Genomic DNA, 25,736 nt, shown 5'->3' with positions numbered 1-25,736 from the left:
AATTCTTAATTCAAATGTGACTAAGTTTGTTTTTACTATATAATGATTTTTAAAAGAAGAATATATCTTAAGGATAAAAAAAATATACTTTACACAAACTTATTTATTATTAAGGCAAATGAAAATTTGCGATTACAAAGAGCATTCTATGCTTAAATCAATCAAATAGCGTTCGAGAATAAAAATATACTTGAATCAAGGATTCCTTTTTTTCTGTACTTTGTCAATTTTTCGTTAAACGCGCGCAAATAAATATTCACAGAAAAAACAGTATCCTTGAAAGAATGCAAATATGCCTTGATTCAAGTATATTTTATCCTTATAATAACGCCAAATATAAATAATTTTGGATAAAGGATAATTTATCCTTAAAACAAAGTGCAAAATATTCTTGGTTGAAGCTGAAATTTACTTATAAGTATTGCAAGTATAATTCTTAATTCAAATGTGACTAAGTTTGTTTTTACTATATAATGATTTTTAAAAGAAGAATATATCTTAAGGATAAAAAAAATATACTTTACACAAACTTATTTATTATTAAGGCAAATGAAAATTTGGGATTACAAAGAGCATTCTATGCTTAAATCAATCAAATAGCGTTCGAGAATAAAAATATACTTGAATCAAGGATTCCTTTTTTTCTGTGAATCGAAAATCAATCGTTTCCAAAAACACGGAAAATATATAAAAATTGCGTTAATGTAATTATTTTAACAGAAGAAGTTGGAGAAATACTATTTCTCCAAGGATTAATATTTGCAGCTGCTAATTCTCGTGCAATTTTGATTTGATCTCACATTTGTCTGTTCTTGTCTGTTTTCAGTTCTGTCATTGAGAAATACGCAAGAAGAGGAGCCGCCAGACCCGCAGCTAATGCGGTTGGACAACATGTTGATCGCCGAGGGGGTCGCTGGACCAGAGAAGGGTGGCGGCGCTGGAGCTGCCGCTTCTGCATCCGCAGCAGCCGCTGCTGGTCCACCTGGTCAACCAGACAACGCCATTGAGCATTCGGATTACAGAGCCAAACTCGCCCAGATTAGGCAAATTTATCACCAGGAGTTAGAAAAATACGAACAGGTTTGTGTGCAAAAAAAAATATATATATACATATATATATGTATATATGTATATATGATATATCAAACGCAGAGCGGCTTCATTCACCTTATTCGACGCTGCCCTGTAATCTCTAAAATCGCGTAACGAACGAGCCGTCATTCGCGTCTTCGCGGCTTTAATCTTGTTCGACGTAAATAAATAATCGACGGCAAATACGAACCGGCCAACCGGACTCATTAAGTCAAACGGGTTAAAGTTTAACTCCCGTATTGATTTTCGCAGCGCGCGGCGCCGCAGTCAAACATTTTTCCGTTTGCGCGCGCTAGCTACCCCCTCGCGAAATATCCCCTCTCCCCCACCCACCCCTCCGCGAAAATTATTCATTCCGGGAAAACGCGAGCGCGCGTTCGCTCTTTATGCAAATCCCGCTTATGAATATTATTCGCTGCGAGCGAGCGCGGCCATTATCGGCGCGGTATTATATATCGAGTATTGAATTCGGGTCGCGGGAATTACATTTCGTTTTATCTGTCGTTGCGACTTTATGTACGCGAGAGAGAGATAGAGGAAAGACGAAAAAAAAAAATAAAATAAAATAAACAACCGGAAGAGGCTCAAAATGAACTCGCGGCGCATAAACGAGCGCCGTTACTCACCCTCTCGGCCTCGGAAAACTCCCGGTGAAATGAAAAATTTGAACGCGTAGCCGCGCGGTTATCGTCGAGATCCGGGCGGCTGACAAATTTCGGCCATCCCGGCCCGCTATCAGGCCGGCTCGATTCCCCGCCATCGATAATCTCTCCGCTCGTGAAATTCGACGACGTCGACGCGAATTTATCGTAAGCCGACGATCTCTCGCGGTCTCGTCGTGGTGCGCGATTATATTATGCGAAGTATCGGGAAAGCGGGGATCAATTGATTCTCGCTGTAATATGGATCCATCAAAAGTCTACGCATTATTTGTAGACATGAGATGGTAATTTTAATTTTTTGGATTGTTAGCGATACTTACACGTATATAATTTTACGCGATTTTTTTCGATTCACATTTTTCACAAAAAAATACATTAATAATTTTTCTACAACATCTAGAGATTAGTTAATATAATAGTAATCTTTAATTTATCACTAAGATCAGTAAAATATTTATTCGGTGAAATCTTGTTATTTCTCTAATCAGTGACATTGATAAGAAAATTATTAATAAAAAAATAAATTGTAACAAACTAATGAAAATTAATTGCGAAATAAAAGAACATATTTTACGAAACAATGAGATGAATTTTGCAATCTTTCGGGTTCGGTTTTACGATCGTTTCTAAATAGACTGATAAAAAAATGTTATTCGTGCAACTTCGGACAACCGTCATCAGCGATTCGCGTGGTAATAAACCGGCCCGCTCGCGCTAAGTAAAATCTCGCGTGCCACGAAGAGACCAGCCCCTGTGTGTCGCGTGATACAGGTTCTTTCAAAAGGACGCAAATCACTGCGCTGAACCATTACCGCGTTCTCCGCTGCGGAAATTCGACAATATTATCGCGAGCCGTTTCATTAAGAATTTCTCCTTTCCCGGTCGCTCTTCCCTTTTTAAATTCCTACCCCGACCTCGCGTCGTAAAGCTCGATCCGCTGTAATGGCTCGGTTCTACGAGGGCAATTTTTCGGAGTAAGTATTCCATAAAAGATCGTATTCGAAATGAAAAATTTTTATTTATCTCTTTTAATTAAAGATTTCTATTTTTTAAGTTTCGAAATAATTTTTAATTAATCGCAATTTCCTTGCTAATTATACCGTAGATATTTAGTTCTTCAAGTATTACACATGTATACGATATAATACTTTGACTATAGTTATTTCACGCCATCGATCATATCTCCGCATCCTCTTTGCACCTCGGGACAGATCACCGGTCATTCCGCTTGATGTACGCGCCGCTACCGTAAAAAGCACCCCTTACATTCGCATGACGTCGCGCGTAATCGGCCATTCTTACCGTAAATAGGGCCCCACTCATATCGGCCCGTATAATTCTTTTTACCGGCGTTCGCGTGTTTTCGCCTGCAATTTTTCCCTCTTCCGCATAATACATTTACTGCGTCTCTCTCTCTTTCTCTATAAATATATACATATATATGCGCTCGCATATGTGTGTGGACCGTGTGCTTTAATTGCCACACCCGTTTCGACCCCATATTTCACCGTGTGTGTCAGCAGGCTTGATGTTTCCCCGCGGTAAACACGCACAGAGCCCCACCGGAGGCTCGTCAGGGTCGGATTAAAATCGGGCGGCCTACATCTTTGTATACGAAAATATTGTGTATCAAGTGCGGAAAGTTGACAATTGGTCACGAGTGCGGGAGATGGACGCACGAGCGAGATACACATACTATTTTGTATTGCAAGTGCAGGCAAAGTGGCTGTTTCGGCGCGTTTTCTGTGCGCGAGGCGGCCGATCGCACGCCGCCATCTTGCCGCGGCACAGTGGGGGAATAGCCGTGTTCAATACATTGCCTACGGCTTCAGCCGTATACAATGACTTTTAACGCGGCTCAGCCGTAAATAATGGCTTTGAAACCGGCTTATTCACTCACCGCGTCGCCGCTAGATGGCGGCGTGGGAAATCGACTGCTTTCCGCACAGAAAACCTACACCGAAAGTGCCACATTGCCTGCACGTGTAATACAAAATTATTTTAATGTAACACTTGATGTTATATATCCGCGCTGAAAAAAGAATACGCTCGCGTCTTCATTCCTTCGACCGAGTTGGAAGCGGAGTTAACGCGTAGAGTACTACCTCTTTTTACGAGCTGAAGCTGATAAGAGCCGCTTTTACAACCGTTCGCCCACCCGTTTGCACGGCCGGAATACATGTATATACGTGTGTGTGTGTGTGCGCGCGTGTGTTAATGCGGAAATTAAAGATTATATTCTTGGAAAACGGCAATTTCCAGTTCGCGCCGCCATTAGTGTTAATCGCAAATGATAATTCGCGGCCTTCCCGAGGTAGAAACGCCCTGGTTCCGCCCCTGTAATGCGTGTGCCGTGACTCTTTGTGGCCGCAACAATATGCGCGCTGAAAACATATGCACCTTGCGACGTAAGCTCGTATTGTCGAGGGGTGGTTCGTCGATAAACGCGATCGTTAACGAGTTTTAAATCTCTCGACGCTCCATTCTCCGCCAAGGAATCCTGCTTCTTTGGCTCCATTTTTTCCTCTCTCTCACTCTCTCTCTCTCTGTAATATCCTTCCTCGAGATCTCAAATAGAAAAAATTAAATGTAAAATTCATGCTCGAGAAAAAAGCGACAGTTTTTTTTGTAATTTTGCTCGGAGAAAAAAAATACGACAATGTCCGCGGAAAAAAATATTTCATTATATAATACTCCCTGCAAAAAGTTATTGGTTTAGTTAGCGGCCGACGTTGTCGTGGCGGAAAGTTCGGCCATAAGCGAAATTTACTATTCAAATTCGGTCGACTCGCCGCATTAGGGTGAATGTCTGCCTGACTATGCAACATGGCGTGACAAGCACGAGAATAGAACCGCATTCGGGTTTTACGAGATCGCGTGATCACCGCCAGCAAACATCCCTACCTACCATGAATTTCGTCGGAAACACGCCCGCCTTTATTTTATCCGATTTTCAACTCTGATTCTCCCTCCCTCTTCATCCCTTCTCGTGCTATCTCGTATATACAGAAAATGCATCTTTCGATGTTCGTCCAGAGGGAAAGGGGAGAAAAGATTTTACGCGCGCATAAATATTTTCTTTTACTGCCGCACGTTCGACTGGTATAATCCACCGTAAATCGTATCGAGTATGATGTTAAGCAGAGTATAAACATCTTGGACATTTTCGAAATTATTTGCCATAATTCGGGATGAAATGCTGACCCCCAGATCGCGCCGTAATTTATCGACGATAATGGGAGAGATGAGACAAATATTCGCGCGTTTGGGATATAATAATTTAAGCGTAAAACGCTTATATAATCTCTCGCATTTCCGGCTAATAAATTTTACATCGCGCGTAGTTTTATTTATCGCGTATGCAAGAGGATAAGAGAAAGATATACCAGGCGGAGTATCTTAACGAAGAACTCGTTCTTAGTTCGTTTTCCGGCGATGCGAACTTTCTCACAACGCTCTAATTTTGCGACACGTTCTATTAATATGGTCGCGTATCGCGGGAATATAACGGAGAGGCTGGCATGGCCGATTTCGCCAACGTTATGGAAATTCCAACGTGTGCGTTGCTAAATATATCTGCTCGACACCGACGGTCGTGCGGCTGCGTTTCTGCGGTCGGAGAACAACTCGCGGAGAGTCGTCGACAGTTGCATAATCGAATTTATGCTCGCGGCTGATTCGTATCGGAGAATACAGCATGGATCCTTATTTTATAACTGGATATCCCAATCATGGAAAGGGTCATTATTTGGTTTCTCCTTTTGAAGAAACTCGTCAAGTTTATTTGCATATTTAGTATAAAGAAAATAAAAATAAATTTAAGACAATTAAAAAACAAGAAAAAATTAATTATGCCCGCATTGGAAAAAATCCTGCGGACGCCCTTGATCCCAATTCTCTATAATTATATATATATATATATGTGTATATCGACTGAATGTATGTTTATCTCGCAATTCGAAAGTAGAATTAGGAAAGATATATTATACAGAATATCCAAGAGAGATACGTATGCGGATAAAAGAAGCAGACAATTTACATATATGGATAGATCGTTGGGAATAATACGGCAGTTAATATTGTCAATTGCATTTTCTATATTAAAATGTATCGGACGGTCATCAGCTAATATCATCCACTTTACAACGTAGAGAACGTTTTAGAAATTAAAGGAAATCAGTCTGGGAAAATGCGACTCGCTACGGCTTTTCCATCCAATTCAGCAACGTTCCGTTCGTTCCTCGGATCTTCTTTCTCTCTCTCTTTCACGTGCAACAGTCGAGGGGGTTGATCCACCCCACGAGTCTCTCTCGCGCGAAGAAAGGAACGAAGAGGAAGAGAAGCCATCAGTGGATCGAGAAAGGAGGACGAAGGAAGAGAGAGAGAGAGAGAGAGAGAGAGAGAGGGATGGGATCGTCGACGGAGTGGAATCCATTTCGAAATTGCAAGCTACCCCGTTCGATCCCCTTTCTCCACTGACTCCTCTCGTATCCCAACACCCTTCCACGGCCTTTTCCCGGTTTCTTCCCTCAGGAAAAGCTACTCCCTCTCTGCTTGGCTCACCTTCTCTCTCTCTCTCTCTTTCTCTGGTTCTCTCCCTTTCGCGAAGCAACGTGCTCGCCTCGAATACTGATACCGAGCAAGGTCCTTTTTCCCTTAAACCGAGCAGCCACCAGGAATAATGCATTATACGTACGCGTCTCTCACTTCTTCCCTCGCTCGACCTTTCCTTTCACGCTCTGGTCATAGTGCTTTTTTTTTTTTCTTGCGTTTCTCGCTCATTTTAGTTCTTTGCTGTTCGTCATGCCGGCGAGCTCGCGGTATATTCAATTTATCCTCGAAACGGTTTTATATTTTTAATTAATTACATCTCTCCCGAGGAATTATCTCGCATTCGACGCGATCCAGTGGAAGAAAGCAAAGTCAAATTTATTTGCTTTTGTTTATTTCAGGCTTGTAACGAATTCACCACTCACGTGATGAACCTGTTGAGGGAGCAGAGTCGCACCAGGCCGATCACGCCGAAGGAAATCGAAAGGATGGTTCAAATTATCCACAAGAAGTTCTCCAGCATTCAGATGCAGCTCAAACAGTCCACCTGCGAAGCCGTGATGATTTTGAGGAGTCGATTCTTGGACGCCAGGTTTGTGTCGAAACAATAAGAGATTCGTGAAATTCTTGCGACAGCAATCGCGTATATTAAAAAAAAAAAGAGAGAGATTTATCGACATTCGGAGATTATTCAGACAGCACAATTTAATATACAAGATATAATATATGCGCGTGTGTAATTTGTGTTGCAGACGTAAGAGAAGAAATTTCAGTAAACAGGCATCTGAAATTCTAAACGAATACTTCTACTCCCATCTCAGTAATCCTTATCCAAGCGAAGAGGCGAAGGAGGAGCTGGCACGAAAATGTGGAATTACCGTAAGCCAGGTATCGTCCACTCCCTTTTCTCACACTTAATAGAACTTTTGTAATTTACCATACACCGCGTTGCTATTTTGCGTGTATATTATTTTTTATATTTTCAAGGTAATTTTTAAAAAAGTTTTAAATCTCGTTCTTTAAAAGTATTTATAAACCTTCTCTTTGATGAGAGAGAGAGAATGAAAAAAAAATATCATGAGCGTGAAAATCTTTCGGCAAATTGAAAATGAATGCGTATCCTCGTTTACTCTTAGGTGTCCAATTGGTTCGGAAATAAAAGGATACGCTATAAGAAGAACATCGGTAAAGCGCAGGAAGAGGCGAATCTGTACGCGGCCAAGAAAGCAGCTGGTAAGTCCCGATTTTCGCTAAACGACGGGTGTTCCTTTATGAGTTCGTTTTACTTTAAATTATGAAGAAAATTCTGTAAAATTTTGCAAAACAAAACTGCACAAAATTGTCTCTTCAAATGTTCAGATCCAAATGTCTTTACGATCGTAAAGTAACGTTTTACTTAATATTGACAAAAAAATCGAAAGAGAGACAGAGAAATACGAATTGACAGTTCATAAAATGTTTTACAATGTTTTTTTACGTTGCATCTTTTTTCGACTTCTCAATGCTCTCTCGTGCTTATTGCTCCTTAGATCGGGCTCGTCGAGGAAAAACGCAAGTGAAGTAAAAATCGGGTGATATAAATTGAAATAATTAACATAGACAAAAATTCTCGTACCCACATGCTTCTCTCGTCTTTTTCACGCGTTAGACTTGGAACCAAGATGGAGGAAGTCTCATCACAGTAAATCATTAGGTGAGTTATAGCTTATTGTTCGGTGCGGCACCGACATTATTATTGCGGTCGTTGATGAATCATCGACAGAAAATAAATCTAGCGATATTAATGTGTCCTCTCTTGGCATATTTATGTTTTAAATATCATTGCAACGGATATCTACTTGGGAAATTAATTCAAATTGCAATAATATAGATAAGGTTGACGGAGCCGCACGTTCGCGTTGCGCTCTCCGCTATTTTATCTTTCGAAAAATTTAAGTTTTTCAAAGTAGACAGAAGAAGACAATAGACGAAACGTAGATAAGACTACATGAAATTTTCTCATTACATCCTCCGCAGAGATAGACGCCACCTCGCGTCTCACGTTTTCGCTCGCGATCCTCCTCCCTCGTCATCGTGAAAATTACAAAAAAAAAAGAAAGAAAAAATTCCCCGGGCCCGCTTTGAAATTCCACGGATTCGCGTATCCCACCCTAGGGTCGTTGCAATTACGCACGCTTCGCCAAACTACCGAGGCGTCTCACTTTATTTTGGAGACACGCCGGCGTGAGATATTTTTAACTCACCAATTATACGAGGAAGGGTAGGAAAGGGAAGGGGAGAACACGAGCCGGGGTGGACGAGAGAGGGTAGGTGGGACGAGGACGCGATAGAGGAGATTCCGAGCTTCTCGCATTTCTTTCAGCACTCTCTGCGTTTGTCTTTCCTCGACCACGTTCGCGACGAAACGGCCCGGTCCTCTCGTATAATTAAAGAAACGGAATTCTAACGACCTCCCTCTACCCAAACCTCTGCGAAACAACGCTTGTCTCGAATGGCGCGAAGGTTTTTACAAGCGTCGGATATTCGAAGCCTCAGAAGCCCCGGGCACAAAAATCTCGAGAGTAGAAAAGAGTCAGATTTCCGGCGAGAAAGAAACCTTATCTTTCATTAACGCGTTTATTTATATTCAAGAGTTGCAAATTATTTAAACTCGATTTGTTCAAACCCAGTAGATATAACGTCGTTATTTTAATTATGTATCTTATCGCGCGATATATAATCTGGCGAATAAATTGAGAAAAATAAGAGGAAAAAAAACGGTTAAATGAACGCTGACATATGTTACCTTTGTGAATAAAAGGAGCATAAGCGCGCGAGGCACAGAGAGGCAAATTATCGCTGTGGCGCTTAAAAAGACGCACCCTCAAATTTTGTATGCACCGCGATTGTTTCTACAGCAGCTTTTGCAGGAGCATCGCCGTACAGCATGGGCGGTGCCAGCCAGGGCACCCCGACGCCGATGATGTCGCCGGCGCCGCCAGGAGGACCCCAGGACATGGCCGGATACAGCATGGGAATAAACGGAAGTGAATACGGTTCGCAGCCGTACAACGACGGCTCCATGGGATACGACCCGATGCACCAGGTAAAATTCACGTAGATCCTATATCCTTTAGAACACTTTCTCTAACTTATACGTAGGTATATGTGTATAGCCTCCTCTCGTTATCGCCTCTGGTAGATTGATTTAACTAATTATTGTAACGCTTTCTCTGGAATATTTGCCTTTACTAAGCATGAGCTTATCCTATAGAGTGGCAAACAGACGACAAACGATCAAGCTGTGGCTCGGGATTCGACCCACGATGAGATTTTCGATTTCATTCAGAATAAATTAAGGAAGACGAGCTAAAAACATTTTGACTTGTTGGATATTCCAAATTTGTGTCGTATCGAATATACATATTTAGGTTTGTATTTTTTATTTTTTTTTTTTAATTTTATTATGGAACGAAAAATTGTATTCTATGTCACGCGAAATATTTTGAACTAATTGAATTTTTTTCTACTTTGTTTTTCAGGATATAATATTTTTTTAGCGTATATTTCGAATAATAATTAGTAAATTTTGGACATTACGTTATTATTTTTAAACTAAAAGGAAAACAGGGTTCTTTAATTTTTTGTCGTAATTTTTAATATATATATATATATATATGTTATATATACACACACACATATATATATATATATATATATATATATATACATATATATCATTAATTTTATTTAGAAATAAAATTAAGCAACGATAAAATTTTTAAAAATTCCCTTTCTTACATTTATCCGAATTTTGCTATTTTTGCTTTTATAATGTAAGTCTTCCCAGTAGTGTCAATCATAGACTTTATTTCTTGCATTGTTCGCTTTTCTTTCGTCTCGCGGAAGTTACGTATTAAACGTATGAAGTTATTATTAGAGGCCGCTACTCGCTTTCGCGCAATTCCAAGCCACGGTGTTGCATCCCGATGAATGCATGCGCATTTTACCTTCCGCATACTCACACTCACTACGCGAGAGAGAAGAAGAGAGAAAGAGCGTGAGAACGATATCACGAGAGAAGAGTGAGAGAGGAAGGATATCGGTGAAGGAGTCTGCTTGAGCTTCAGGATGGGTACGATGCCATATACAGGGATTTTCGCTCAAGACAACCCCTAATGCGTGCACAAAATTACAAACAATATATATAGTATTTCGGGTTTCGAAAAAATTCTCTTCCCCGATCATTTTTCGCGTTCTTCGCAATTTTTCAGATTTGCTACAATAATATATATTTTCTGTTATTTTCACGGTTGAAAATACCGATGTTCGAGAAAGCTAATTTGCTTAAAGGATCAAGATGCACAAACTCGGGAATTTATTCCGCGCAACCCCTTTTATTGCCCCTGTATATGCGCACGCGCGATATGTATGTGCGCGTCCGCGCGCGATTAGATATGTGTGCGTGCGTTGCTGGGATAATGTGTATACATATATTAGGCTGGATACGCTGTTGGCCCGTGAAGATGGGCGCCGACAGTCGCGAAGGATGTGTTGGATCGGGAGACCGCCTAGGGACTGCACAGATACAACTACACACACACACACACACACACACACGACACCCACACCAGCAGCCGATATAGCGCCCAGGTTTGCTTAGTATGCATTGGAGTTGCTAAGTCACTTTTTAGGCAGAGCTGGCTCTCTCACATATTAATGGAGCCGGTGGATGCGCGTCGCCGCGCTTCTAACGAGTCGCTAGCATTCCCGCGATGCAACGTAAAAGGGGAAGAGGGAAAATTTTGCGAGACACCCCCGGCGTGTCGTACCACCCCAATAGTATCAATCTTTCATAAGGATTCCAACAATTTATTCCTCGTCGAATATTCCCTTCGCGTAAATCGTTATCTTCTTCCTCATCAGGTTCTTCCGCAATTTCATAAATTCGCTGGAGGCGAATCTCTATGGATTTGATTGCGCAATTTACTGTTCTTTCTCGGGTTGTGTAAATATAGGTGCTTTTATTCGAAAGATTTTTTTAAGCTTTTTTTGTAATTTTTTTTCTAATGCAAAATCTTATCTGTTTTATTATATATAATTAATAGCTCGAGTGGCAAATTAGGATACCCGTGTTAATTTCCGACGTTTAGAGCATCGTCTCGCGTAGCACATGGTTCTTTTCGGACGTAGTCAATTTCGTTGACGTAAAATTTCAACAATGTCACGTGGCACAGAGTGACGTTAAATTAAATTTGCGGGTAAACACAACGAGCCGGAGTATTCGGCAAGCCCGGCAGGGGATTTCTGTGGGAATTTCTAGTCGGCGGATCCAATATCTGACATGTCGATACGTTGATCACTTGTCAATGTTTCGCTTCGGCTACATTTCTATCGTTGAAATAAAAAAGAAAGTATCGCCAACATATTCGTGCGATGAATTATCTGTCGGGAAACTTATTCTACTCGTATTAAACGATTGTTTTAACGAAATAACTATTAATTCAAAAAAAAAAAAAAAATCGTTTCGTTTTGGAAAATATCTATTTCGAATTCCCGTGAAATATCGATACCATTTTAAGGGAGACACTCGAGAAGGAAATTAATTTCGCGGTTCATTCGGTTCATCTCGAGACTTTTGAGATCGTCTAGAACGGAGTGTCGGCTTTCTCTCTGCGAAGGTTGAAATGAAGCGACTAAAATGCATGTTCGTAGCTGCGCTGTTCCGCAGTCACTTCCGGCTTCTGTAGATTCTCCGCTTCTTTATCGATCTGAAACGGAGCGCGTTGCCTTTTCCCGTACTTTTCTCTCGCTAGACGTTAAGTTCCATCAGTTTTATCGTTCGATCAGTGCTTTCTCAAACCGACTCGGAGAGAAACATAACACGTAGCGAATTTACGAATCGCAGGAAATTTTCTTTTTAACTAGTTTCGCAGTAAACTCTCTTCCTCCTTTTTTTTTTTTAATTTAGCCAATTGCGAGATTTTTCACTCGTCTCAGCGAAAACGGCTAATCAATTTATGATTCCTTATTAGTTTATTTCTCGGAGGGGAAATACCTTGAAAAAATATTATTTTTGTTTGCGCCACCTAAATTTCTAGTTTCTATTTCGGAAAAGCAAAACACACATTGCACAACAAATACATATCGACACATTCCATTCTCGATTCAACCCTTGAAAGGCTGGGATAGGCTACATTCTAGCTAATTTATTGCGATACTACAATAGATTCATTGCTGAAGAAAAATCCATTTTTTTAATTAAAATTGAAAGTTTTTTTACATTTAAAAAATTATGTTACAATAATTTTTTTCATTAAAGATTTATGAGAAAAACACTTGACGCGATTCTACATAAGCAATGTCTCTAATTTGAACGGTTACTTTCAGCGAGATCGAATTATTCGCGACTTATTGTTGTATGTCGATTCGATGAATTAATTTCATTGTTGCGTCGTGCATATGCGATCGGCTCTGAAAGTTTGCGACGAATCCTCTTTGATAGCTGCAGCTGGCACTAACGTTTCCCGTAATCGCATACGTAACAAATGAGCAATCGCTTTGTACACTCTCTTACATGAGCACAAAGAACTCTCTTACACGCCGGCCGACTAACTTTTTTAACATAATGCACCGGTCAAAGTAATAATAATTACACTTGTATATTCTCATCATTACTATCTTATCACCGCCTCTTTTGTTTTGCCTCCTCCGTCTTTTTAATCTCTCGTTCTAATCAGCTGTTAGTTGGTATTTTTCGAGTTTCTAACAAATAATAAAAGAAGAAACATGGAACTGTGCTTGTCGCAACGAGGATGTCAGATAGATTCGCGACGAATTATTTGAAAAAAAAGGGAGAGAGAATTATTTTTCTTTCCCTAAAATTATGAGGACAGTTCTTTTCGGACCGTTGTCTGTTTTGTACTATTTTCTCCCGCGTCGTGTACGATATGAAGAGTGACATTTCTCGGGAAGAAAGAACGGCGCATTGTCGCAAGCACAGTTCTCTGGCACTGGGGGTCTATGCTATCTTATCTACGTATTACCGTCACGATCCATCGGTCGTCTGCTGCGCCGTCTCTTCTACTCTCCATCACCTTTTGACAAGTTCCAGTCTCGGAAGCTGCGAAATCGCGAACGCGTTTCTCGCGCCCGAGATGATCCCGGACGACGCACGTGTTTTCCTCTTGTCGATCCTAGAGAGAGAGAGAGAGAGAGAGAAAGAGAGAGAGAGAGAGAGAAAGGGAGATTATCTTACGTAAATTTAAGCCGGGGGAATTTTTTTATCAAATCGGATAATTTCTTATCGGAAAAATAGAAGATTGCAAAATCAGGCAAATGTCTTGTCAGGAGTTAAATTACGATCAGACTCCCTCGCAATTCGACTCGAGATCGCACTCAATGACGTTTTTTCTTGATGCAGATGAAACGAAATTCTTAGAAGGCGACAGAGAGTGAGAGAGAGACACCGGATCAGACAGCCATGCAAAAATCGAAGCTAAGAGAGGGAGAGGGAGAAAAGTGTGAATTTTGCGCGAACGAGAGAGAGAGAGAAAGATAGAGGGATGAACGCGAATGAGGGTGAAAGGGAGAGAGAATGAAATCACACAGCCGGGGAAAATTATGAGACGTGAAATCGAGACCGTCTATCACTGATCTCGGCCTCTCGTGCTTTTTTATTGTGTTTCCAGTGACGTGTCAGGCCGACCTAAAACCTCTCGCAAAACGTATCTAACGAAACTCGCCGTAAACTCGATGCGAGAAAAAGAGAGAGAGAGAGAGACACAGAAAATGAGAGAAAACGCGAGAGAGAAAGAGAGGTAAAAAGATGAGCTGAGATTTTTGCGAAAAGCTAACGAAGGGGCCGATCAAGAGGACATCGTCCTTTGTTGCAACAAGCGTAATTTTCTATCCCCAGAATTCTTCTCGGAGCGAGAAAGGGAGACCAATTCGAAGAATAATCGTGGATTTCGCGTGAGATTCTAAGAACGAGAAGAAGTAGTCGGAGAAACGTTGTTAGAATTCTACGATTCGCGAGATGCCTCGAGCTCGGTTCTCATCTAACTCATCGATGTGCAATACATACATACAGATATATGTGTATATGTATATATATATATGTATTCAGGTAGAATACACACGTGTCCCGGGGACGTGTTTCGAAATTTTTACTTCGAGCCGGGTTTTACGAGATTGTCGCGCGAAGAAGGAAGATCCTCCGCTCGTAGAGACCACGAGGAGTAGAATTTATTTGGGAACTTAACACAATAAGCTACATGTAGGGGAGAAACGCGTTAAAAATATGCGTCGTGTCCCCGAGCAGGAAATGTGGAGACGAGTAATCCGACGTTATTAGAAAATGACGAAATTTGCGAATCTGACGAATAAATATCGAAATTTCGACAAGAGACGAAAAAAATTTTTTTTTCGACAGAAAAATTCGCGAATGATCTCTCTCGTTAACATGGCAACGTTCCGGTCCACATCTTGAAGAATAATGATATCGACATTGGAAGAATTGGGAAAATGCGACGGCAATAGAGGAGAAGAGTCCTGAGTTACATCGATGATACATATATATATATATATATATATCTATATATGTATCTGGCAAAAGCGGAGGACTTTCCACCCGATGGTGCGGTTTATTATTCCCTCCAGAAAGATGTCCCCGAAAGCCTTCGAGCTCTTCCCTTAGGATTAGATCTCGCTAAGTGTGCAATAAGATTTTGATATTGGGAACTTTGTTTTAAGTTTTAGAAATACGAATTAGATAGGCCGTTTTTCTTAGATAGTAAAGATCGGTGGCAGCAAGCGATAAGTTAATTTTCGATTATTAATTGTTCACACACGCATACATACACAGACATAAGAAGCGCGAACCGATAATTTCAACCCCGCGATGATTCTTCCAGTCGCGGAATTTCAAAATTGGGGCTTTGAAAATTACTCGAGAATTACCTCCTGCTATTTTTATTATTAATTTCGACGAGAGGCAACGATGGAAGGTCGAGTTACACGAATCTCCCGTTTGCACATGAATATTTGACAACGTATCCCTGTTGCGAGCGGTTTCGTGTCGCTCCTTATACACGGCTTTCGATACTTAATCCTTAGAGAGATACTTATTTAAAGGCAGCTCTTCCTACACTACATACAATTCGTACATACATACATACATACACACAATTCGTACATACAGTTTACACGTATGATAAGTATATAGGTTGATAGAAGGAAGAGACAAGGCAGCGTTGGAGTATATATCCTGTAGTTGAAGAGAGATACTAGGGCAGATAACATTTCGTGACATGCATGGCTGCATGTAGAATTTCGAGACACGAGAGCCTTCGAAAAAATAATCTCAATCTTTTTCTTTCTTTTTAAATGGTGTAACAACTTTCACAAGTTGCAGATTGTATGATTAGAATTAATCCAGAAATCAAGTTGATTTGAAAGATATCCGAATTACGAGATAATGACACATCTTCGAAGGCCCACGTGTCTTATACTGGTCTTACAAGGTAGTATGTGTGTGCGTCTCTTTATTTGTCTTGATTTGAGAGATTATTTGAATAATTGGAGATGAGTATACGCGAGAGGGTGATAGAGAGGGAGTGAATGGTTTCAAAATTTCATTGTAGCTCGTTTTGCAGAGTTCAGAATTTCGCGTAGACACAGTAGTAGAAAATAATAGACGCCGGTTCGTTGCATTGGCCAAATTCGAAAGGATTTTTCCCGATTATTGATGATGTTCGCTTTTGCGTTCGAAATTAGCGCTCGAATCTTTTTTTGTTTCCCGACACGAGTAACGAGAGATGACGTTCAAATATGTAGTCACATTTTGCTTTCAGTTTGAAAAAAAAAATTGCAGAATCAAAATTCAAGTTAAACGATGATGAGAAAAACGTTTCGAATTTTTATTTGCCCATTTTTTCTGCATCTCTCGTTGCCGCCGTGGCCAATACAACGTGCCGAGCTTCGAGAAAGTTCGGCCGATGCCATCTCCGAAAGGGGTAAAAAAAAAAGGGGGATGAAAGGCCCGACGTTCTCTTTTGCGAAGCGAAGCGTGAACAAACAAAGCAAGAGTTTTTCTTTTATCGGGTCGAGGCTTAGCGACCAATGACACGCTATTTTGTCGCCATCCTGCAGGGGATAATAAAGACAGAGGGCTAAAAATCAATTGCAAAAACAAAAAACAAACAATCGAAAAAACATGACGCAGGGCAAGGCATTGGCTGGGGGGCCAGGCGCGCCGGGATGGATGCAACAACGCGAAGCGGTGCCCGAATTTCCGCCACTCCACGATTCAGCGGACTCTGATTCCGACCGGGAAAACGAAAAGCGACCGCGCGTCTAAGACTTCTGTGTTTTTTTTTTTCTTTTTATTTTCCTTCCATCTTTTCTGCGTCGAGACAAACACGCAATATTATTAGGCGAGAGAGATTGTGCGAACGATGCGTGTAGAGAGGAGCGAGCGAGAAATATACATCTCTCACACAGACACACACATACGCATACATATAGCTCTCCCCCATCGATACGAAAGAGAAAAAAAATACCCGTATACGATTTCAATCGTTCGCTAATGTGTTCCGAATATGAGAAGCGTTCGTTCTCGATTAATTTTCTCGTTTGGCTGTATTATTGGAGGGATACGTGCAGATGGATGTGTGTGTCGCGGAAAACAAATTCTGGTTAATTTAAAATAATCAGCTGTTGACACTGACAGTTGAGAAGGAGTCTCGCGTTTGCATCCCTTTCACGTATCCTCGATATCCGGTCTTACCTTATAGCGAGCAATTTTAACGAGAATCTGCGGATGAGAATAATAGTAGAGACACGCGAGCGACGAAAGCGCAGGTCAGTGTGCTCTCCTTAAGGCGGAAGTTCGTTTCTCGGAAGATAATAGAGGTCGACGTACACACGCATCTAGCTAGGGAAAGAGCGTATACAAATCAGAGGTAATTTCCTTGCTCTACGAGCTGACGGTGTTTCCAGATCCCTTGAATCAAAAGCTGCGCGAAAACGTCATTTCCAAGCTGTTTTTAAGTCATTCGATTTCTCGTTTTGCAAAATTTTATCTAGGAATCATATAATCACGTCTTGACAGTCTAAAAAATTTATTTTTATTAAAATTATTTAAAATTATCTTTTTTTTTTAATTAAAATTATCTTCTGCTTAAAATGAGCTTCCGAAAAAATTAATTTTGGAAACACTCCTCTGCCATCTTTTCGAAATTACACGTATACACACAATCACATATGACTCTTCTCTCCATGCGATTTTACATCTTAATGCCTTGTTACTCGTTTTCTCGACATGTCAACCCTTTTTTATGTAATGCTAGCGAATATCTCTTATGTTTATTTACGATTTAAGTCCCGGGCCTTCTTATTATCTTTTAAGTTCAGCTTCAAGATCCCATGCGCTGATGATCTGTCACATTGCGTTATACCAAGAGGTTCAAACATGCATAGAGAAAAGAAAATGAACGTCTCATTGCTATTGTGAATAGATCAATTGTCAGTGACAATTTGTTAATGAAGATTAAGTTAAGAAATTCATCTTTAATATAGTTAATTAATTTTATTTTTGTATATATAATATAAAAAGATTGTATACAGCTTATATATACTTCAGAATTCGTATATATAAGTATATTATCCTATATGTATATCCAAGAGCTGCTGTTGAAAAATTCGTTCTCGACGTCGCATCCGTAGCTTTGAACCTATTGGAGCAATATTTTTAAATCGCTCGCATTCTCGATTCCAGCAATGCGAAAATCACATTGTCCGAGCGATTGCGTTAGAAAATTGATGTGCATGACCGTATATTTGCGACCGAGCTCGAAAAAAAAAAATTGCGAGCCGTTTTCCATCTCTCCTTCTCGCCCTTCCTCCCATGATTTTTTTCTTTTTTTTTTCTCTCTAATTACGCTACCCCAAGCACGAAATCTCATTAAAATTTGTTTCTTTCAAACTTATTTCTTCGTCTTTGTCAATTCCATTATTCGACATACATCGTACATAATGCACACGTACACATACACACAGCATCGAATCCGAAATCGGGAGCGACTCGAGATGACAACCGATCAGCTGTTTTTGACGTTTCGGTGAATTCTCGAGCGCGGCCATTCGATCGGACTCGATCCACAAAACACATGATTGCGCCTGTCTACCCTTAGTTAGTCGTACGTACGTAGGTACATATGTATTGTGTATACGTATATACATGTGTATAAAATATATATATATATATATATATATATATTCTATATACTTTTTTTGCGCGTATCTGTATAACTCGCACGTCAATCCACGTGGCGGAGAAGAAGAGATCTGTTGTTATTAACTAATCGAGTAGAGGATTGCGTTTTAAGAGACAAAAAATGGAAAAAATTCTTCGATTGGACGTGCACGCGCGAATATGGTTGCTCAGAAATATTTTTCTCTCCATAAGTCATAGAATTTTATCCGGATATAAAAGAAACAATTTATTTATAATTTGTTATATTGTACATATGATATCGAGTTCCGCGAACATTAGATAAAATCAAATCAAAATGTTATATTTCGATTTCTCTTGCAAATCTTTTCGGACGATTTTTTCCGATGCTACACGATGCGAGTGATTTTTGCGCGCGTACACGGCCGGATGCTGTTTGCTTTCAGGAGCTGTCGCCTTGAAATCCTTAGGAGAAACGCAGGAAGAACGCATACTGACAAATTTAAAGAGAGAAAGAGAGAGTGTGTGTGAATGAGTGAGAAAAAAGAAAGTGAGAGAAAGAAAAGAGTATTAAAAAAAAGAATACGATAGAGACCGCATTGTTATCGCGATAACGCTCGCGCAATCCGATCACCTCACTATCTGTGATCCGAGGCCCGTCTTTGAACGGCGGGTAATACGAACTAAAAATCGATATTAAGCTATTAAGATTACATAACGCGCTCGTGTCTGGAGGCACTCGTGTTCTCGCCCCTCAATCCCGGTCAGAATTTATCTGTCTTCACGGAAGCGAGGATCCCTCCTCGAATAAAAATTTGGAAACGATATATCGATATATCGAAAAATTCGAAATTCTCATATTTACACGTATAAATGCATTTTTTTTTAAATTTTTCGTCTTTTATTACATCATTAATTACAAGATTGGAAAATGTAAATTGCGAAGAAGCAAATCTTCCTCTCGTTCCAAATTTTAAGAATATAACCGGTAAATCTTGCCAGTATATAGCATTGAATTTTTCATATTTGTCAGCTTTTTGCGGCATAAAAAGTTGCCTTTTAAAATCGACGCGTGAAACGTCATAAACTTACGAGAGGATCTTCTTCGTTCCACGGTGATGTTTCTTCCGGTACGATTTTCTGCAAACGTGCGATCCGTTTTGGCTTTGAGAAATCTTCATCAACACGAATGCTTCCAGCCATCGACGACAGTGTTTCCCCTTCTCCCCTCTTTGCGATCCATCAAAAGCAAAAAAAAAAATATATAACAGAATGGAATGCTATACATAAGAGACGCGTTGAAAGAAAAACGAGATGTGAGAATGAGCGAGAAAGAAAGAGAGAGAGAGAGAGAGAGAGAGAGAGAGAGAGACAGAAGCAATGGTCCTGCGACACAACACTAATGTATACGATTTTTCAACACGAAAATATTATATATTGTAGCTATATATATTATATATATAGAAGTATATATAAAAGAGGATAGTATATAGGCAACCATAATGGCATAAGTGCATCATTGTAATGACGGTGGTAATTAATATACGACGAAGATTATTATTATTATTAGTTATTTTTAGTTTATTTTTAAGTATTATATATTGCCATTATTATTATTATTATTATTCATTGATATTATCATTATTACTATTATTATTAGCGGTTCTCGCATTGTGATTGTACCATTATGACGATGGCAAGTATCGCTGCTCTATGGGTTTATTAAAGTTTATCATGTCGACTCGAGAAAGAGAAACAAAAAATGTACTTTTCTTTTTTTTCAAACGTTTATACCTGATCAAAGACCACGATGATTCTTTCGCTTATTGTTTATTGATTGTAATAATGAAATGCAAAACGAATCGTTTATTACCTAGTGCGTAGGTAAACGAGAAAAAAAAGGATATCCCATTCGCATTGTATAAACAAAGTCGAAGACGAGAGTTATGAGTATCCTCCGAACAATTAGGTGGTTAAACTCTGTTGTTAAATAATATGTCGCGAGCGAATCGCTCGGCTAAAGATCGACCGCCGAATTTTCTCTCCGCAATTTATCTCAAAATCTCATTCAATTTTTACAAATCGTGCCCGAATATTAAAGAATTTTAATTCAATTTTTTTCCTTTTTTTTTTTTTTTAGAGGGAAAGTTTAATCACTGATGCATTCTGTAATTCGGCAAACAATTTTGAAGAGAAACGTGGTATTTATCCGAGTATCTCTACTTTTCGTTCTCATTTTTTACATTGGTAAAAAAAAAAACAACAAGATAAAAACCGTATTGATCGTAATTGATGTCGGATTAATTCGCGATTGCGGCGATTATCGCTTGATAACCGTGTCTATATAGTCGTAAAAGTAAATGGATTCTCATGATAATGGTTTAAAATTATATACCACGGTCCCTCTCGACTACGGCCAAGCTATCTTTAGCCGAATCCTTCGCCGATCGTGCGACCAGTACAAGTGCGTTCCGGCACAGCTAGTATACGAGAAAAGCGCGCCCGAGGTTCGCTGTGAGTGCGCCTTTGGACGCCCCTTATAGGCTCTACCTAACATTTAATAAATGAAACGAGAACACAAAGGAAAAAAAGGAAAAAAAGAAAAAAAAGAAATACAGATCGATAATACCGATGCGCGATGTGCGAGCAAGCGAGAGAAAGAGAACGAGTGAATGAGAGAGAGAGAGAGAAATGAGAGAGAAATAACGTTCAACGTATTTACGGATATATACACACACGCGGTATAAGATATTATTATATATTTATATCCTTCGCGCGCTCTTCTCCCACGTCTCCCCCGGTCATCCTCATCCCCTGCTCCGGTTTCTTCTTACCCTCTCCGACTTCCGGTACGCGATAAAGGCGTAAGGCTCTAAGCGCAATAGGGAAAAGAAGGAAATAAATATTAATAAAATGTTAGGAATAAGAATTTTTGTTAAATAATAAAATTGAAAAGACTAATATGAAAATACAAATTTAGGTATATAAGAACTTCTTATAATCAATTTGTATGTACATCAGTTTTTTCAATTTTATTTTGAGACAAAATTTCTATTCTCAATATTTAATATTAATTCCTAATATTTTCCTTATTGTGCGTAGAGCGTAAGAATAAAAAGGAATGACAAAATATATAGATAACAAACGGCCGGTGGGGGTCGAGTCGTTCGCTCGACGCTGCACGCTGATAAATACTGATTGTTAAACTGCATTTTGCGTTTTCTTTTTCGCCTCTACGGAGTGTCTCGTCGGTGTCACGGCGTTAACTGTCGTCGCTTTAAATGAAAAAGAGTCCTCCTTCCTCTTTTTCCAGCTCCCCATGATGTCCCTCTCAATGTCCAACTCTCGACCAATTTGTCCCGATGATATTGCGCCGCAGAAACGTTGATATTTTTGGATTGATTTCTTCGTATTGGTCAGGAAAAAACGAGCGCACACGCGCTTCTCTCTCTTTTACGCCGGAGACGCGCGCGCGAGACGTCTCATCGCCGATTTATTCCGTATACACACATGATACACAGACACACACGTATGATGATCTCAGAGTATAACGTCCGTGTGTGCGGGAGACGATCGTCGACGTTGTGGCCCGAAAGACGACAGTTGAGTATACCACAGAAATCATTGTATCGATTCGAAACATTATGATAAACTTAATAAAAGGATCGAAAATAATATAGTTCGATTATTGTGCATATTCTCCTCCCTTCGTATCCCGAGATACATCCTAGTAGTTGTTAAGAAATCGTCGCAACACACACACACACACACACATACGTGATCTCGATTGATATTGCATTTATTATATCAATAATAATGTATATGTTTGTATAAATATATATAATATACACATATTAATATGTATTATATATATATTATATATATTAATATCTATTAATATATATTATATATGTATTAATATATTTTATATATATTAATATGTATTAATATATATCATATACATACATGCACGCACACACACACACACACACATACATACATATATATGTATGTATATGACAGTAAATCGTATTAATATACAGTATACATTGTTATCATTATATTATTTATCATTATTATATATATATAATCCGTATTTCCCATAAACATACATCAACTCTAAATTGGAAAGTGCGTAAACGCGCACGTATATATATATATATATAGCAATATATATTATATATTACATCAAAGACGAATCGTGTCGTTCGTAAACCGGCCTATACATACATTACAGCTCGATTAATACTTCTGTTCAACTTTAACATTAATCTTAAAATCCTCTCTTTTCCTCGCCTTCACGTTATTCCGTCGTAATATATATCACTGTTCGAGCTCTCGGGCGAATTCAATTATACTCATTTTATAATAATATCTCGTCGTAAAAAAGACATCGTGCAACAGAAACTTGTGTTTCAAGGATGACAAATAATAAAAGAAAATAGAAGAGGTGTTACAGTCTTGTATTTATACAATTGCACTACCTATGAGCTTTTTCCGCCCGAATTCTCGATTACATCAAATGTGTGCAAAGATTAAAACGTGTGTGTAACACGTGTTTGCGCGTTTCGCTATAAATTACGCAAACTTTCGACGAAAATTTATTTATTAGTGACAATATTTATCGTAATAAATTGCCATTCATCACAAATAGAGCGGCTCTAATTACTGCCTTTCATCTCGACGAAAGCGTAGCGCGTTTACGTTCAATTTCTGTCTCAATATTAAAAAAAAAAAGCAAGCGAATTTTATATAAACATTTTTCCATATGACACGACAAATATGACAGGACAATTTTATGAAATCTACATTTAGAATATGTACAAATTTTTAACTTTACGTATACAGATATAATTTACGAATAATATTGTTACATTGCCTCGCAACAATATTCATGTTGCAACATATATATATATATATACATATATATATATATGTATATATATATATATATTTATGCATACCTACGATACATTTAATACGTCATATGTCATAAATATAAAATGTTACGAGTGTTATAACTTACAAAAATTTCGGTCCGTTCTAATTGTGATCAATGGCAAAAACAAATCGGACATTTACATGCTAGAAATGTGTTACCATCCGAAGGATTCTGTCGAAAATTTTAATTTTATTTCAAAATTCTAGAAGAAATTTACTAACCAGAAAAATCGCGCCGAAGATGATATTTCCAATGAAACTTTTCTTTTTTTAATTTACATTTGCCGTTAACAGTTGGATGGTATTTAATTAAGACAGGAAAAAGCGTACAGTGATGATAACTCGAACGACGTAAAGTAGAACCTTCACACGAGTGTGAAAGTTCATCCTATTTATTGAAAATTGAGTATTCTAAAATACTTATTTTTCAATAAAAAATATCCCGGCGTAAAAGCACTAAGTTCATCTATATATTCCTTGGCCAGGATGCTTACGCGCGTCTCTCGTCAGTTCTCTCACAACCTTCTAGTATTATCGAATCCCTCGCGGAGATAAACACCAACGGGTATAATAATAATCTTATAAATCTAACGCGATTGAAACGCAGTGGAAACGCGATACAAACGCTCTTCATCATCACTCTTCGCACTATCCACGTTGATGGCAGTTGCGTATTATTGGTGTATCAATATTATATAATATATATAGTCTGACATTTAATAACAGTATTTCTCTATTATACACTTCTTCTCATTAACGCGACTTCTCCCTACCCTTACGATCGATAAAATTTTCATATTCCTAACATGTTTTATTCACCGGCGTTGCGCACATTATTTCCCTTCTTTTCGGCATATAAAATCAGACTTAGAATTACAGCACATGTACCGACGAGGCCGTGTTGTAACAAATTTTGCGACGAAGCTAAGCCTACAATTTATATATGCAATCCTCGCTCTATCTATCATACAACTACAAGACACTCTTCAATGAAAAGGGCTATCGTAACTTAATTAAATTTGTGATTGCAAGTTGCAGGTAAAAACTCCTTTACCTCTCATTTGTATATAATTCAAACAGCACGCACAGAACTTGACATTTTTTTTCGCGCGACATCGAATTCGTTTGTAGGATGACAATACTTACAAGCTAAGCGAATATAATATATATATATATATATATATAATGTAATAATAATATAACGGGAATGCACTCGCGCATTTCTACATAATGATGATTATTCTAATAGAAATGCGCGTTTCTAACATTATGCGGAAACTAAATAACTTTCCAAATAAATTCGTTGCATGAAACATTCCGTAAAAATTTATCAAACAAGAGCACATTCTTTTTTTAATTGGGAAATGAAAAAATTTATTTAATTTACAAATCAGAAAACGCATACTCGAGTTTTTTTATTTATTTCCGCTATTATATTGCACCATTAAAATCGTATATCCTTCTATTGTACGGAAACTGTATTTTTTTTCTAAATAATTTTAATTGCAATTTCTAATTCAACACGATAAATATAACATCAAGATTGGAACAAAATTCAATATAAAAATGTATCTAGACAACGAAATGTACAGGGCATCGTAAGAATGACGTCTTTTGAATTATTAAGTTGTTTAAATATATACATCTACTTTTGCAGAAAAAAAACTGTTGCATCATATAAGCATCACTCTAAAGAATGTACTGTTGTTGTCACGTTTTCTATACAGAAACAAATATTCATAATTAAACATAATTGTGAGACAATAAGAAAAGAATTTCCTAATTTAAATAACAAATTATTTGCATAAGCAAAGATTATCGCGGTGGATATCTGTTAGATGGTATGTTCTTCACCGAACGATCCTTTATGTCACTCGGGTTGAACATCATTGGTCCCTGGAAATTATTATCAGTTTAAAGCATGTAAAATTAATTATACGATGTAAAAAATTAACCACGTACGAGAGAGTTGTATATAATAAATGCATTAGAGATGAAAATAAGTTTTCTCTAATTGCTTTGAATATTTGAAATTCTTATATGTTTTTACATTATTATTATTATTTATATTAGCTATAACGTACATGTAAGTAGTAAAGAAACATAATCTTTTTTTGTTGATTCTGTCATTGAAAATATGTAATTTCACATTTGCAATTTACACAGCGCAAGAAGATACAATATAAATTAAAAGGAACAATTATATATATAATGTCTTACAATTGGATAATAAAATAGAACAGGAAGGTAAAGGGAATTGATTTTGACGAGCAAAC

At 38.5% G+C, this 25,736-nt stretch overlaps 2 protein-coding genes across 14 annotated transcripts in view; one reads left to right on the top strand and one right to left on the bottom strand.

The window, feature by feature from the left end:
- Positions 1–22,194, top strand: part of exd (PBX homeobox extradenticle) — a 57,002-nt gene extending 34,808 nt beyond the window's left edge. Inside the window, exons 3-10 of one of the 9 annotated variants that reach the window (XR_014924365.1) lie at positions 827–1,080; positions 6,707–6,897; positions 7,058–7,193; positions 7,442–7,538; positions 7,954–7,998; positions 9,203–9,390; positions 9,559–9,715; positions 9,827–9,945. Coding sequence is in view for 8 of the 9 variants with exons in the window: in XM_029312222.2 (XP_029168055.1) it covers positions 827–1,080; positions 6,707–6,897; positions 7,058–7,193; positions 7,442–7,538; positions 7,954–7,998; positions 9,203–9,390; positions 16,510–16,644 (1,046 nt within the window). In the remaining variant the exon portion in view is untranslated. Of the gene's footprint in view, positions 1–826; positions 1,081–6,706; positions 6,898–7,057; positions 7,194–7,441; positions 7,539–7,953; positions 7,999–9,202; positions 9,391–9,558; positions 9,775–9,826; positions 9,946–13,707; positions 15,461–16,509 lie in introns of those variants that run through there. The other 8 variants (XM_029312223.2, XM_029312222.2, XM_029312228.2 and 5 more) reach the window with 8 other exon arrangements.
- Positions 18,942–25,736, bottom strand: part of Sec16 (endoplasmic reticulum export factor secretory 16) — a 21,314-nt gene continuing 14,519 nt past the window's right edge. For all 5 annotated transcript variants that reach the window (XM_085481066.1, XM_085481067.1, XM_029312255.2 and 2 more), the window contains one exon: positions 18,942–25,356. In XM_085481066.1, the coding sequence (XP_085337192.1) occupies positions 25,276–25,356 (81 nt within the window). In that variant the 3' untranslated portion in view covers positions 18,942–25,275. The remainder of the gene's footprint in view (positions 25,357–25,736) is intronic.

This window comes from Nylanderia fulva, unplaced genomic scaffold, assembly GCF_048542155.1.
Source record: "Nylanderia fulva isolate GAGA-0341 unplaced genomic scaffold, ASM4854215v1 Scaffold17, whole genome shotgun sequence".
Taxonomy (NCBI): Eukaryota; Metazoa; Arthropoda; class Insecta; order Hymenoptera; family Formicidae; genus Nylanderia; species Nylanderia fulva.
The sequence above is the reverse complement of the archived record's forward strand: the minus strand, read 5'-3'. Positions and strand labels throughout refer to the sequence as shown.